At 38.3% G+C, this 15,245-nt stretch overlaps 1 protein-coding gene and 1 long non-coding RNA gene across 2 annotated transcripts; one reads left to right on the forward strand and one right to left on the reverse strand.

The window, feature by feature from the left end:
• Nucleotides 1–3,584: 3,584 nt before the first annotated feature.
• LOC123588239 lies at nt 3,585–4,440 on the reverse strand. Its single transcript, XR_006707774.1, has 2 exons — nt 4,331–4,440; nt 3,585–4,030 (listed from the first exon to the last, which is right to left on the reverse strand). It is a non-coding gene; the product is annotated as an uncharacterized LOC123588239 (long non-coding RNA).
• On the forward strand, nt 4,370–14,823 carry THAP1 (THAP domain containing 1). Its single transcript, XM_045458799.1, has 3 exons — nt 4,370–4,684; nt 8,302–8,497; nt 13,173–14,823. Exons 1-3 carry the CDS (start codon nt 4,614–4,616, stop codon nt 13,545–13,547), a joined length of 642 nt encoding a protein of 213 aa, XP_045314755.1. The 5' UTR covers nt 4,370–4,613; the 3' UTR covers nt 13,548–14,823.
• Nucleotides 14,824–15,245: the final 422 nt, after the last annotated feature.

The following is a 15,245-nucleotide window of genomic DNA, read 5'->3' on the forward strand; positions in this document are numbered from 1 at the left end:
TAGTAAGTGAACCAGCTCTTGGCCTTTAAGACTTTGAAAAACATCAAACTTCTAACCAACCTTCCTCAACTTACCTGTATTTATTCTCATTCCCTTAAATGGTCATATAAAGCTAAGACATAAATTCATTTTTGATACTTATGTAAGGAGCCAAATGAAGACATCACATGAGCATATAAATATCTCCCATTCTCTAAAAGAAAGGCAATTTTACATATTTTATATAGCCCTTGTTTGCTTAATAAACTTTTAGTTTATTAAAGTAGAATAAACACCAGAGATTTTCTAAATCATCAGGGTCAGATAATGAAGTATCATAAAGTGAACACACTATTTAGCCACCACTTCAGTCAAAACACACATTACCACCATCCGGTAAGCCCCCTTTCATTGCCTCTCTCCCCCAAATAACAACTTACTGACTTTTACCTACCTTTTTTACTCTACAAAAAAATAGGATACCATATTTACTTTTGTGTGACTTCAATATTATGGGTGTAAAAATTATCCATATTGTTGTGGGCCATAGCTTTACTTTGACTGTTGTATAGTATTCCTTTATATGACTATACCACAATTTATTCATTCAACTATTAACAGGCATTTGGATAGTTTCTATCAACTTTTTAAAAAGGCAGATGGTCATCTTTGAAAGTAAAAATGTTTCCTCACAGTCACCCTTTGACAAGTTGAGAACAGTTATGTGAGCCTTAGGAAATGTTGAGAAGAACTGGATAAAGGAGAGAAGAAAACCAGACAATGGTTGTAAATTAGTTTAGAAAAAGTGAAAATTATTGTTGTATTAAGTACATAATTTTTAAGCCATGCAGAGTGAAAATTTAATTTGGGGGGTGTTTTAGAAAGAAAAATTCAACAGTCAGTTCAATTAATATTTTAAAAATTATATACAATTTACATGATCAATTTACCATTTTGAAGTAAGGAAAAATGAGGATTATATTCAATAATAAAAATGTAGATTTCACTTCCAAATTATAGATAGCTAGAAGAAAGAAAACAGAAAAAATGGGGAGCAAAGGAGAACTTCATGGAAGGAAATCTAACCAAATAATTAATTGACTAGTTTCACTCTACACTGATTAAAAATGATCACAAACCAGGGTGTGTGGTATCTCAGTCAGTTAAGCATTAGACTCCTGATTTCGGCTCAGGTCGTGGTCTCATGGTTCTTGGGTTCAGGGATTTGCTCTCTCTACCCCTCCCCCCAAAAATAAATAAATAAACTTAAAAAAATCACAAACCTCAGAAGGGCACTCTGCACTGGCTGGTGATCCTGCATGCTTCTTTAGTAACTTGCATTACCAACCTTTGAGAACTATACATTCTTTCTCTTCTGGCACTCCCCAGTCCTACAACCCCATGGCTGATGACCCTGCTTCCTAAATTGCTCCCATCTCACAATTCCTGTTTTGTGGGGGTTACATTGCTCTCTTCTTCTTTTTTTAATATATATTTATTTTTATTTTTTGTAGTTTGGCAGTTTTTGTTCTCTTTCTTAAAGGCCATCCACATCTCAGTAAATGCTCAAGCCAGAAGAAATTCAAGTACAAGTCAACCTTAATACCTTGATTCTTTTCCTCATTCTCATATCCATCTGTGAGCAAGTTTTGATGTTTCTACCTGCAACATATTCTCAAATCCTGGTCATTCTTTCTCCGCTGCCACTACCTAAGTCCAAGTTACCAACTTATCTTACTTGCCTGCAATGGCCTCTTTACTGGTCTGCTACTCACTTGCACTGATAAACTCTTCACATAATAGAATGGCCTTTAAAAATGTTTAGATCAGGGGTGCCTGGGTGGCGCAGTCGGTTAAGCGTCCGACTTCAGCCAGGTCACAATCTCGCGGTCTGTGAGTTCGAGCCCCGCGTCGGGCTCTGGGCTGATGGCTCAGAGCCTGGAGCCTGTTTCCGATTCTGTGTCTCCCTCTCTCTCTGCCCCTCCCCCGTTCATGCTGTGTCTCTCTCTGTCCCAAAAATAAATAAACGTTGAAAAAAAAAAAAAATGTTTAAATCAGGTCTCTACCATCCCTAAAAAGATTTGTTGACGTCCTGCTGCACTTAAAATCCAAACTAACAAGTCACTTACTTCTTCAACCTCATTTTATACCCTTCTTCCCCTGGCTCACACCATAGCCTCCATTCAGTTCCCAGGAAATACTGAACTCACAACTGCCTCAGGCCCCAGTACACACTCCCTGTCTGGAGAATGCTCTTCCCATCCTTCCTATTTTCATTCTTCACATTACTAGATTTTTTCTATTCTTTGGTTTTCAGTAAAATGTTCTCTTCTCAGAAAGACTACCTAAACTACCCCCAGCTAAAGTAGGTAGTGACCCCTCCTCTAACCTCATTCACCTTTATAACATTGTAATGTATTCAGGCGTCTCAGCACAATGTTATTTTATTCACATTTTTATTGTATGGCTTCCCCTCACTAGGATAAGCTCTATGAAGATAGGTAATGTTAGTCTTGCTCACCAGTATATTCCCAGACCTAGCATAATGCCTGCCACCATAATAGGTACTCAATAAATAAAGGTTAATAAAGAAATGGAAGGGAATAAGGAAGAGATAACAAGATCACTTCTTATTCCTTCACTGTTACCACCCAGGTGTAAGCCACCATCATCTCTCACCTAGGTTACTACAGAAGCCTGCCTACCAGTGTCCTCGCCTCTAAGTTGCCCCCTGATACCTATATACAACACAGTAGAGTGATCGTTTTAAAAGACTGGGTCACTACTCCTCTGCTTAAAGCATGTTCTCCATCTCAGAGTAAAAGTCAAAGCCTTATTACCCTCGCGTACAAGTCCCCATAGGACTGCATCCTGTTTCCTCTGACCTTATATTTGTCCTCCTAGCTCACTCTGCTCCAGCCACACTGACCCTTTACTGTTCTTTGTATAGGCTGGGGACACTGAGCCTCAGGAGTTTTGCCTTAGCCATTCCCTCTGCCTGCAAGGCCCTTCCCCCAGATGTCCTCAGAGCTAACTCTTACCCATTCCACATCTTTGCTCAATAGTCCCTTCCTCTATTAGGCCTGTCCCATCCATTGTATTTAAATTGCAATCCCCTCATCGCCACCTAGCCCCCTTCACCTTACAACGTTTTATATGGTCACACTTCTCTGCCTCCTCCAACCTCCACTAGAATATTAGCTTCATGAGGGCAGAAATCTTTGTCTTGTTCACTAATGTATCCCAAGCCCTTTGTGCATAAAACAAGTGTTCAGTAAATATTTGTGGGAATCAACTGATGAGTAAAGAATTTCAGTGAACTCTTAAAATAGACTTCAGTTCACAAGCACTTATCACATTCTGATACTTCCTGCACAGCAAACCATGGAGGAAATTACTGCCTTTGAGGGTAAGAGGCCATGAGGGCCTGATCAAGAACAATAAGAGAGACGGAAAGGGATGGATTTAATAACTACTTATTCTATATTATCCTCGTCATCAAACGGATGTAGAGGGTGAGAAAACTAAGGTTCCGGTTTAAGCAACTGAATAGATAATTCAGACAATAATCCGAAGGCAGAAAAATTTACATAAGAAATAGAAGACTTGGTAGATCATAGCATTTTATTGAATTCAAGCAGCAGGGTGTTGAGTGAGAGGAAGACAGAGGATGGAACCCTGGGGAAGCAACAAGATTTGGCGGGGTGGGGGGAGGGAGAAAAAAGCTTAATAGAGCACTGGAATTTGTCAACATCCCGCTATCCGGATTTCCAGACTCTGATCTGCATAGAGAGGAAGGGCACGCAACAGGAGGCAAATGGTGTGAAAACAGCTTGCACCAGTTCTAGAGTTCCAACACAGCACCTGGAGATCATTACAGCAATGAAAGCCTTCAGAAGTGAGAATGAATGTTTTCTCTCATTGTTAAAATTCTGGCAGCTGAGTTCTCACAAAGCCTGTGATACCTGAACGACAGGTAATGGGACGAAGACTGGCAATGTGGGAAAGGGATCCACAAAGTTTCACAAATCATATACCATCTGTGGCTGCCCTTTTAAAGAAATGGGAAGAATTACCCAACGACCTCAGTTTTACATCTGTCCTCCTTTAGGCCACCAGATCCAAAGACCGTACTGTTCCTCACCCTAAACCGTCCCAGAAAATATTACACAAGAAAACCCAACACGTTGCAAAACCTGGCCCTACAATCACGCTGCTCTCCCCTCCCCACTCCGCACGCATGTCACCCTTCGCCCAAGCACCTCCTTTCTCCTTTCCGGAAGCTAGGAGGCCCCACCCACTTCCGCAACACCGGGCTTTAGCCAATGGCCTGCTTCCCAAGGAACGTTACCTCTGACCTCGGGGCTAATCAGAGACAGTGGGACAAACTCCTCGCGAGAGGTGAGGTTGAAGCTGCCTCCGCCATCTTGGAGATGGGAGACGGGCGATGGTTGTGGTTCTGCTAATGCAAACAACAAAACGGGCACATTAGTCAACCCGAAAGAGGTTATCATCACTGTATCTGGTGACCAAAGCTACACAAGAAGCGAGGGTGTCAAAGCCCAGCGCGGCGACACTGATAGCTTCTCCTGCCTGCTGGAGAGGCAGAAGTGAAGTGACTGAAAACCGGAAGGATGGTGCAGTCCTGTTCCGCCTACGGCTGCAAGAACCGATATGATAAGGATAAGCCCGTTTCTTTCCACAAGTAAGTACCCTGCGCCTCTCGCGGGGCTGGCCCCAGCTAGGGCTGGGGGCGCGCGGCCGGTTAGGCTCGGGGGCGGAGCCAGGCGCGTGTCCGCGCGAGACTAATAAGGGGGGCGGGACAGGGGCGGGGCACGACCGGATCTTCCTCACAGTCCGTCCCGGCCGCGAGCGGTGGGTGTGCCCGCCTCTGGTAGAAGTTCATGCAATGTCGCCCTGGGCTGCGCGGTCTCGGCGCAGGTCGCCGTGGCGATCGTTTCTCGCGCTCGAGGGTTGGAACCCTTGCGTGAGGTTCGCCCGCCTCCTGCGGTTGGAGTGTTCGGGACCTCGGCCCAGCGCAGGTCGTGAGGTCCTCCAAGCCGAGAGGCATCTGGATTTCACTCCTGGGGTAATAGAGAAACCAGGTGGTAATAACGCCTTAGAAGTAAATTTGAAATAGAAACAAAAACCTTTAAAATTCCGAAGTCACTCTTTTTCGTTCTTGCTGTGGATGGGAGGCCAGCATCACAGAAATTAAGGATTGATTTTGGCCAGAATTTCAGGGAGGATGTCTTCACCCAGTTTCTAGGAACTAACTTTTAAGGACCCCTAAGTTTTAGAGAAAGCTTCTGGTACTACCAGCATGAATACTTAATGTTTTCAGCGGACAATAACGATAACTTGGACAATAATAACACAGGTCATAATGAAGGGTCATAATAAAGGTCAATATGAGTTCTTATGGGCACCTATAGGAAGCCCTTGGAAAAGAACCTGCCCCACAACTTTCAGGGCTGTTTTATCCAAAAAGCGTTGCAGTTAGAGGCCTAGAGGGGGAAATGTTCTTTTGAAAATACGAAGAGAAAACTGCAAAATGGAAACAACTTACTGATAATCAGATGTCTGCAAAATGTGACACGATGGTATTTTTATTCAGCCAAATACAAATTTTATTACATTTACCTTACTTTGTTTTGCGAAAATTCCCCACCCTGAATAGATGGTAGCTAAGAAACTAGAACCAGTGGTCAATTATAGGAATTATTCATAGGTAAATAATTGCAAAAGCAAAATTAAGTATTCCTTCAATTTTTGGTGGGATTCGTTTTGTGTTTAACAGAGCGTAGATGCATTTTTATGTTTCATATGAGAGGGACCCTATAGAAATGAGTGCTTTGCAGCATAGAAAGATCTTGAGTGTTGATGTACCACCACCACCAACACCCCTGGCCCCCCACTTCCAGGAGGAGCTAGAACACTAACACTTGCAAGATTTACTTCAGTATTTCCTGGTATTACTTAATTGATTTATTGGAATTTCTGAAAGCTGATGAATTGACTTCCAGTTCTTTGAAAGTGTTGGAATAAGTCAGAAGATGGTGACATGGTTACATACAGTTTGCTCCCCACAACCACATTTCTAATTTATGCCAAACACTGCAAGCTGCTGGGGTTACAAGGCTAAGTAAGACAAAGTCCTCTTAATATGCAAGGAATCTAAAATCTAAAGAAATCTAAAAATATGGAAAACCTTTCATTGGTACTGGAAACTAAGGATGGCATTCACACATCAGAAATAGTTTCTTCTGGCTGTCAAACAATTGATTGAATCAGAGGAAGGGCTGATCTGCCTCCCATTCTTACCTATAAAGAACGGTTTTTTGAGAGTAGATGGGAATACCTTGACAGAATCTCATAAACAGCCTGAGCATTGTAGTCCTTGAGACAGGAGGCCCAAGGTGCTGAATTGTACCAGTAATTGCTAACATAGTTTGTATTTCTGTAGGCCATTTCCAGCAGGATCTTCTAGGAGTACTTATTTTCCCAGTTTCTACACAGTGGCCCAGTGGCAGCAACTATGCTGGGCGAAGAGAACTGTCCCAGGATTGGTTAGGTCTTCAGAATATAGCAGAGTCAGGCTGTAGCATACCTTACATGGAAGAGAAACTGGAACATATAGTTGAAACATCTTTTGGCTTCTTTCCAGTCTCCCCAGTTCACTAAATACTTGACTTGGAAAAGTAAAATCACAATAAATTTAAACTCTTCTTAACCCTCCTTATTTGGGCCTAAAGAGACATATTCCAGTTGAGTTCAAGGTAAATTCAGATAAATAATATTCGTATGCTGGAATTAAAAACAAATTGGAAGACTAAAATAAATACAAATTTTAAAAATTAAAAAATAAAGACTTCCCAAACCTGGGGAGAAACTTGGATATCCAAGTTCATGACACTAATAGACCACCCCATTTCAGTTCCAGTCTTCTCCAAACGCATACATACATACGTACATACATACATACATACATACATACATAAAATCTTGTATTTATCATTATGATTTGACTATGATTTGATTAATTCATTATGTCAGACTGATCCTAAGAGAACTAAAACCTTTTTTGCAGTATGTAGATATAAACATGCAATTTTATTTTTATTGGTTAAAAAAAATTAATAACAAATTCACCCCATAGTATGTATTTTACTTGAAACTCTTAGTGTCTTTGACATAAAAAGTTAAACATTAATAAATGAGAGAGGAGCTACATGATTTATCTTTGTGTATTTAGATGTGTGTGTAATATCTGTATCAATTAGTGAAAGTCACTTACTGTAACGGAGAGAGACAAGCAATATTACTACATATTTCTCTTGACCCCCGACCTCCCATCATCTCCTCCTCCCATTGCATGGCTAACTTTTAATATGCATCTTTTTACATTTTGTAAATTTTTATCAGCCTGTCTTGTTCAAATTGTATACATCATTGTATCTGACATTCTCGTAACTACTCTGTGATCAAAAGATTCCTATAAAAAATACTGCTTTTTGGGGGCACCTGGGTGGCTCAGTTGATTAAACGTGTGACTTTGGCTCAGGGCATGATCTCGCATGTCACAAGTTTGAGCCCCGAGTCTGCGCCCTGCGTCGGACTCTGTGCTGACAGCTCGGAGCCTGGAGCATGCTTCAGATTCTGTGTCTGCCTCTCTGTCTCTCTGTCCCTTCCCAACTCATGCTCGCTCTCTCTCTCTCTCTCTCTCTGTCAAAAACAAATAAAAACATTTAAGAAAATTCTTTTTAAAGCAGTATTTCTTTTTGTTTTTAATTTTTTACAATGCTTATTTATTTTTGAGAGAGAGAGAGATAGAATGCGAGCAGGGAAGGGGCAGAGAGAGAGGAAGACAGAATCTGAGGCAGGCTCCAGGCTCTGAGCTGTCAGCAAAGAGCCTGACACTGGGCTCGAACTCCCTAACCCTAAGATCATGACCTGAGCCAAAGTCAGGTGCTTAACCCACTGAGCCACCCAGGCACCCCTAACAAATACTGCTTTTAAAAAAAACAAAAATTCCATGCTGGGAGGGGTGGTTTACATCCCACATTAGTGGATGGTCACTTTATTTATAGGATCTTTAAAACAAGTACATTCTTAACTAAAGTGAATAAAAGCACAACTAAAAACTGTCAAAAAAAAAAAAAAAAAGAAAAGAAAAGATAGCAGAGCTAGTGTTTTAATCAAATACCCCTTAGTTTGTTAATGCCAATGTAAGATAGTTTTTTTCTAAGCAGGAAAGTCGAGATGTGCCTTTTTTTTTCTTTTAAAATAAAGTCAGAGAACTGAATTATCTCTTCTTCTTAGGTTTCCTCTTACAAGACCCAGTCTTTGTAAAAAATGGGAGGCAGCTGTCAGAAGAAAAAACTTTAAACCCACCAAGTATAGCAGTATTTGTTCAGAACACTTTACTCCAGACTGCTTTAAGAGGGAGTGCAACAACAAGTTGCTGAAAGAGAATGCAGTGCCCACGATATTTCTCTGTACTGAGCCACATGACAAGGTAATATGTGTTTTAAAATACTGGGTTTTCTATTTATAAAATTAATTTGTTTTTATTGTGGAAAATTCAGATCAGTGTTAAGAAAATAAATGTTACCTGGAAGCCATAACTTGTACATAACCACTGTTAACAACGATATACTATTTAAAAATACAAAATGCAGTTTGTTAAAAGTTAAACATCCTCACACTAAGAAAGTCAATTTAGTTTTGTAACTTACTTGACGATCACTTTCTACTCCTACATATATGTTAATAAGTTTTGGGTTTCCTTTATCAGTGACAGTTCAGTTTCAAAGTTTTTCCCCCTCAGTTTTAAGTGCTTAGTATTTTATTAAATCTCACCAGTCATTCTTTCTCTTTCTTGCATCCCATTTCTACTCCAGGTGGAAAAGTGTAATTATTAGAACTTAAGTTTTTTTCTTATTTTAGAATATTTCCATATCAAGGATTTACAAAAATCTAATATTCTTTTGTTTTTAATCCAAGTGTAGTTGACACATGATGATGTTACATTAGTTTCAGATGTAAGCATACTAAATAGACTGATCTATATATTATGCTACACTCACCACACGTATAACTACCATCGGTCACCATACAAGGCTATTAAAATACCACTGACCATTGTCCCTATGCTGTACCTTTCATACTTGCGACTTGTTCATTCCATAACTGGAAGCCTGTATCTCCCCACTCCCCTCTACCCTTTTGCCCATCCCCCCTATCCCCTCCGCTCAGGCAACCATCACTTTGTTCTCTGTATTTATGGATCTGTTTCTGCTTTTTTGTTTGTTTTTTTTCATTTGTTTTTTAGATTTCACATATAAGTGGAATCACATGGTATTTATCTTTATCTGAATTGTTTCACTTAGCATAACACCCTCTAGGTCCATGCATGTTGTCACAAAATGGCAAGATCTCATTCTTTTTTACAGTGAGTAATATTGTATTGTGCATATGTGTGTGTGGGTGTACATATATATGTATGTATAGATATATATGTAAACACACACAACATTTTCTGTATCCATTCATCTATTAATGGACATTTGGGTTGCTTTCATATCTGGGCTATTGTAAAAAAAAATATGTTTATGCAGTAAACATAGGGGTGCATATATCTTTTCAAATTAGTGTTTTCATTTTCTTTGGGTAAATACCCAGTAGTGGAATATTGGATCATATGGTAATTCTATTTTTAAGTTTTTGAGAAAATGCCATGCTGTTTTCCACAGTTGCTGCATCCGTTTGCATTCTCACCAACAGTACATAAGGGTTCCCTTTTCTCCACACTTGTTATTTCTTGTCTTTTGATAATAGTCACTCTGGCAGATACAGTGATAACTCATTGTGGTTTTGATTTTCATTTCCCCGATGATTAGTGATGTTGAGCATCTTTCCATGTGTCTGTTGGCCATCTGTATGTCTTTGGAAAATGTCTGTTCATGTCCTCTGCCCATTTTTTAATTGGATTGTTTGTTTGGTGTTGTATAAGGTTTTTTTTTAATTCTTTTTTCTTTTTTTTTTTTTTTTAAGTTTATTTATGTATTTTGAGAGAGAAAAAGGGAGGGCACATGAGTGGGGAAAGGGCAGAAAGAGAATCCCAAGCAGGCTCCATACTGTCAGTGCAGAGCCTGACAGGCTCGATCCCACTGTGAGATCATGACCTAAGCCAAAATCAAGAGTCAGACACTTAACCAACTAAACCACTCAGATGCGCCTTGTATAAGTTCTTTATATATGTTGATTATTAGCTCCTTATCAGATATATCATTTGCAGATATCTTTTCATATTCAGTAGGTTGCATTTTAATTTTGTTGGTGATTTCCTTCACTGTGCAGAAGCTTTTGGTTTAACTCCAATTGTTTGTTTTGCTTTTGTTTCCCTTGCCTGAGGAGACGTATCTAGAAAAATGTTGCTGGGGCACCTAGGTGGTTAAATGTTTGACTTCAGCTCAGGTCATGATCTCACTGGTTGGTGAGTTCAAGCCCTGCGGCAGGCTCTGTGCTGGCAGCTCAGAGCCTGGATCCTGCTTCAGATTCTGTGTCCCCCCGTCTCTCTGTCCCTCCCCTGCTCTCTCTGTCTCTCTCTCTCTCAAAAATAAATAAACATAAAAATTAAAAAAAAAAAGAAAAATGTTGCTAAGGCTGATGTGAAAGAAACTACTGCCTATGTTTTCTTCTAGGATTTTTATAGTTTAAGGTCTCACACTTAGGTCTTTAATCCATTTTGAATTTAGTTTTGTGTATGTCGTAAGAAAATGGTCTAGTTTCATTTTTTTTTTCATGTAACTGTGCAATTTCTCCAGCACCATTTATTGAAGAGTCTGTCTTTTCCTCATTATATATTCTTACTCTCTTTGTTGTAGATTAATTGACCATGTAATCATGGGTTTATTTCTGGGCTCTCTGTTCTGTTCCATTGATCAATGTGTCTGTTTTTGTGCCAGTACTGTACTGTTTTGATTACTACAGCTTTGTAGTATATCTTGAACACTGGGATTGTGATACTTCCTGCTTTGTTCTTTCTTAGGCTTGTTCTTTGTTATTCAGGGTCTTTAGTGGTTCCATACAAATTCTAAGATTATTTGTTCTAGTTCTGTGAAAAATGCTGTCAGTATTTTCATAGGGATTGCATTGAGTCTGTAGATTGCTTTGGGTAGTATAAACATTGTAACAATGCTACTTCATCCAATCCATGAGAATGGTATATCTTCCGATTTATTTGCATCATCTTCAATTTGTTATATCAGTGTTTTATAGTTTTCAGAGTACAGGTCTTTCACCTTCTTGGTTAAATTCATTCCTAGATATTTAATTCTTTTTGGTGTAATTATAAATGGAATCGTTGTCTTAATTTCTCTTTCTGCTACTTCATTATTAGTGTATAGAAACGACTGATTTCATATATTAATTTTGTATTCTGCAACTTTACTGGATTCATTTATTATTCCTAGTAGTATTCTGTTGGAGTTTTTAGGGTTTCCTGTATGTATTATCATGCCATCTGCAAATAGTGACAATTTAACTTCTTTCTAATCAGTTTAGATGCCTTTTGTTTTTCTTGCTTGATTGCAATGGCAAGCACTTCCAGTACTATGTTGAATGAAAGTAGCAAGAGTGGACATCTTGTCTTGTTTCTGATCTTGGAGGAAAAGCTCTCAGTTTTTCACCACTGAGTGTGATAGCAACTGTATGTTTTTCATATATGGCCTTTATTATTTTGAAGTATGTTCCCTCTTTTTTTTTTTAAATTAACTTATTTATTTTGCGAGAGACAGAGTGAGTAGGGGAGGGGCAGAGAGAGGGAGAGAGAGACTCAAGCAGGTTCCACACTGTCAGCCTGGAGCCCAATGTGGGACTCAAACTCATGAACTGTGAGATCATGACCTGAGATGAAACAAAGAGTCAGATGCTTAACCAGCTGACCCACCCAGTTGCCCTGAGGTATGTTCCCTCTAAAGCAACTTTATTGAGACTTTTTATCATGAATGGATATTGAATTCTGTCCAGTGCTGTTTTTGCATTTATGGAGATGATCAAATGATTTTATTTTATTTTATTTTATTTTAGAGAGGGAGAGCATGAGCAGGGTGACAGGGACAGAGGGAGAGAGGGAGAGAGGGAGAGAGAGAGAGAGAGAGAGAGAGAGAGAGAGAGAATGAATGAATCTTAAGCAGGCTCCACGCTCAGCACAGAGCCGGATGCAGGGCTTGATCCCTTGACCCTGGGATCATGACCTGAGCTGAAGTCAAGTCACACGCTCAACCAACTGAATCACACAGGCACCCCTAAATGATCATATGGGTTTATCCTTTATTTTGATGATGTAGTGTTTCACATTGATTTATGAATATTGAACCATCCTTGCATCCCTGGAATAAATTCCACTTGATCTTGGTGAATGATCCTTTTAATGTATATTTAATATTTAATGTATTATCTAATATGCTCATTTTATTGAGGATTTTTGCATCTGTGTTCATCAGGGATATTGTCCCTATAGTTTTCTTTTGTTGTAGTGTCTTTGATTTTGATATCAGGGTAATGCTGGCCTTATAGAATGTATTTGGAAGCTTTTCTTTCTCTTGTATTTTTTGGAATAGTTTGAGGAGAATAGATATTAACTCTTTAAGTATTTGATAGAATTCACCTGTGAAGCCATCTGGTCCTGGACTTTTGTCTTTTGGGAATTTTTTGATTACCTTTTCAATTTTGTCACTAATGATTGGTCTTTTCAGATTTTCTATTTCTTCTGATTTGTTCTTGGAAGGCTGTATGTTTCTGGAAACATATCTATTTCTTCTAGGTTGTCCAGTTTGTAAAAAGTCATTCTTAAATTCCACAGGTGGATTCATTTATTTATTTATGTATTTATGTATGTATTTATTTATTTATTTAATGTTGATTTATTTTTGAGAGAGAGAGAAGACAAAGCATGTGTGGGGGAGGGGCAGAGAGACAGAGAGAGACACAGAGTCCGAAGCAGGCTCCAGGCTCCCAGCTGCCAGCACAGAGCTCGTTGCAGGGCTCAAACCCACGAACCATAAGATCATGACCTGAGCTGAATTCGGACGCTTAACCAACTGAGCCACCCAGGCACCCTGGGTAGATTCTTTTAAACTGTTACTTGTAGTTACTAAACTTGAACATACTCTTCATTATCGTTGTAGAAGGAAGACCTTCTGGAGCCACAAGAACAGCTTCCCCCGCCTCCTTTAACACCTCCCATTTCCCAGGTTGATGCTGCTATTGGATTACTAATGCCTCCCCTTCAGACCCCTGATAATCTCTCAGTTTTCTGTGACCACAACTATACTGTGGAGGATACAATGCACCAGAGAAAAAGGATTCATCAGCTAGAACAACAAGTTGAAAAACTCCGAAAGAAGCTTAAGACCGCACAGCAGCGATGCAGAAGACAAGAACGACAACTTGAAAAATTAAAGGAGGTTGTTCACTTCCAGAAGGAGAAGGACGACATATCAGAGAGAGGTTATGTGATTCTACCAAATGACTACTTTGAAATAGTTGAAGTGCCAGCATAAAAAAATGATATTTGTATTGGTTTTTAATGGGGCAGAACCACATACCTTCTTCTAGCCTATAAAGGAGTTTAATTTGAAAAAATAACACTTGATTACTTGTATAAAAACAATTCAGAATATTTTTTTAAAAAAATAAATTAGATATATACTGTAAAATTGTAAATTTTTTGTTTGTAATTTCAGGGTTTTTACATTTTAACAAAGTATCTTAAAAGTTATAATCTAACTTCAGAACTCCAATGTAAGTTGGTTTCAAATTGAGGAGTTTTGTTTTTTGAGTATTTATAGAAATGCAAAAATTGAAAGTAAAGTGAATGAGAACAGTACAGCAAGGATGATTTAAGTTTAAAATGTAAAATTAATGCAGTTTATTAAAAGAATTTAGTTACATTATAAATCAGAAGTATAAGTCAGATCACGGGACATAACTTCTCAGAATATATATATTCTTATTCACATATTCTTATTTGTAAAGTCAGAAGATTTGTTTATCTTTCTTAATCACTTGTCAAAGATAAATTGACAAGTCAATACTTAAAAAAATTGCTTGTCTTCAGAGCATAAAATGAAGAATCATTCTATACCTAATCAATATTGTTACATAACTTTATAAAGGATGAATTTTTTAAAAAGTGGGTCCATCTTTTTTTTCCCCACTGTCTAGCATTATTAAATTAGAAGTGTATTTCCAGTGGAAGAGACATTCTTCATTAAATAAAGTAAGCATTGTTGTTAATAAAGTAATAAAAACGGGGGCCTGATCCACATAGTATGCCTTTTTCTTTCACTACCCCCAAGCTAAGGAGCATCTAGTTTCCAACTGTAGCTATATCCGTATCCGAATCTCTAATAAATGTGTTGTGTCAGTAGAGTTTGATTTGTACCGTAATAGGACTAATTGATTTTGGTCAAGTCTTCACATAAAAAAGGATTTCTTCACTTTTAACACAAATTAGAAATTATATCCCATTTACTTAAATGAGTGATTTGTATTCCAGAGGAACTTAATGTGTAGTGTTTATTTTACTGAATGTTGAGATTTAAACACTGAAGTTTCTGTTCAAACTATGAGTTGTGTTCTGACTTTGTGAGAAGTTTTAGTTATATATTTGAAATGAAAATATGTTCTGATTAAACAAATACTGCCTTAGGAATTATCTACTTAGATTTACAATAACTGTTCCAATTATAATTATTTTATATTTAAAAGTATACTGAGATAGTTGAAGAGTAACAGGCCTTTTTAAGGCAGTATTAAAAATCTGAAACAATGACATTCAGAAGTGTCTTTTGTAGATGTGGATTCCAATGTAATTTACTACTGTCCTGCCAGTGGATAATACCGTGATTTTTTATGAACCAGTATTTCAAAAATAGAAAATTATGATCAAAAGATTACTTGACCTTATGTTGTCTGATAACATTTAGAACTAGCTCTAATGAATCAGAAGACTTTCTCTAGTTATTCATGAATCTCATCCCTGGTTTGGAAACCCATGAAATCTCCAAGTAGTTTGTTTTCACATTTCATCTCACTAGCAATTCCTGGAGGATATATGGGTGAACATCTTGCAAAGTATAAATCTATCTAAATTGTCATCTACATAAAAGGAAGTGTGTGTGGGTGTGTATGTGTGTATGTGTGTGTGTGTGTGTGTACGTGTGTATTCCCACAGTCAAGAATCCAATACTGGATTG

Source organism: Leopardus geoffroyi, chromosome B1 (genome assembly GCF_018350155.1).
Source record: "Leopardus geoffroyi isolate Oge1 chromosome B1, O.geoffroyi_Oge1_pat1.0, whole genome shotgun sequence".
Classification (NCBI taxonomy): domain Eukaryota; kingdom Metazoa; phylum Chordata; class Mammalia; order Carnivora; family Felidae; genus Leopardus; species Leopardus geoffroyi.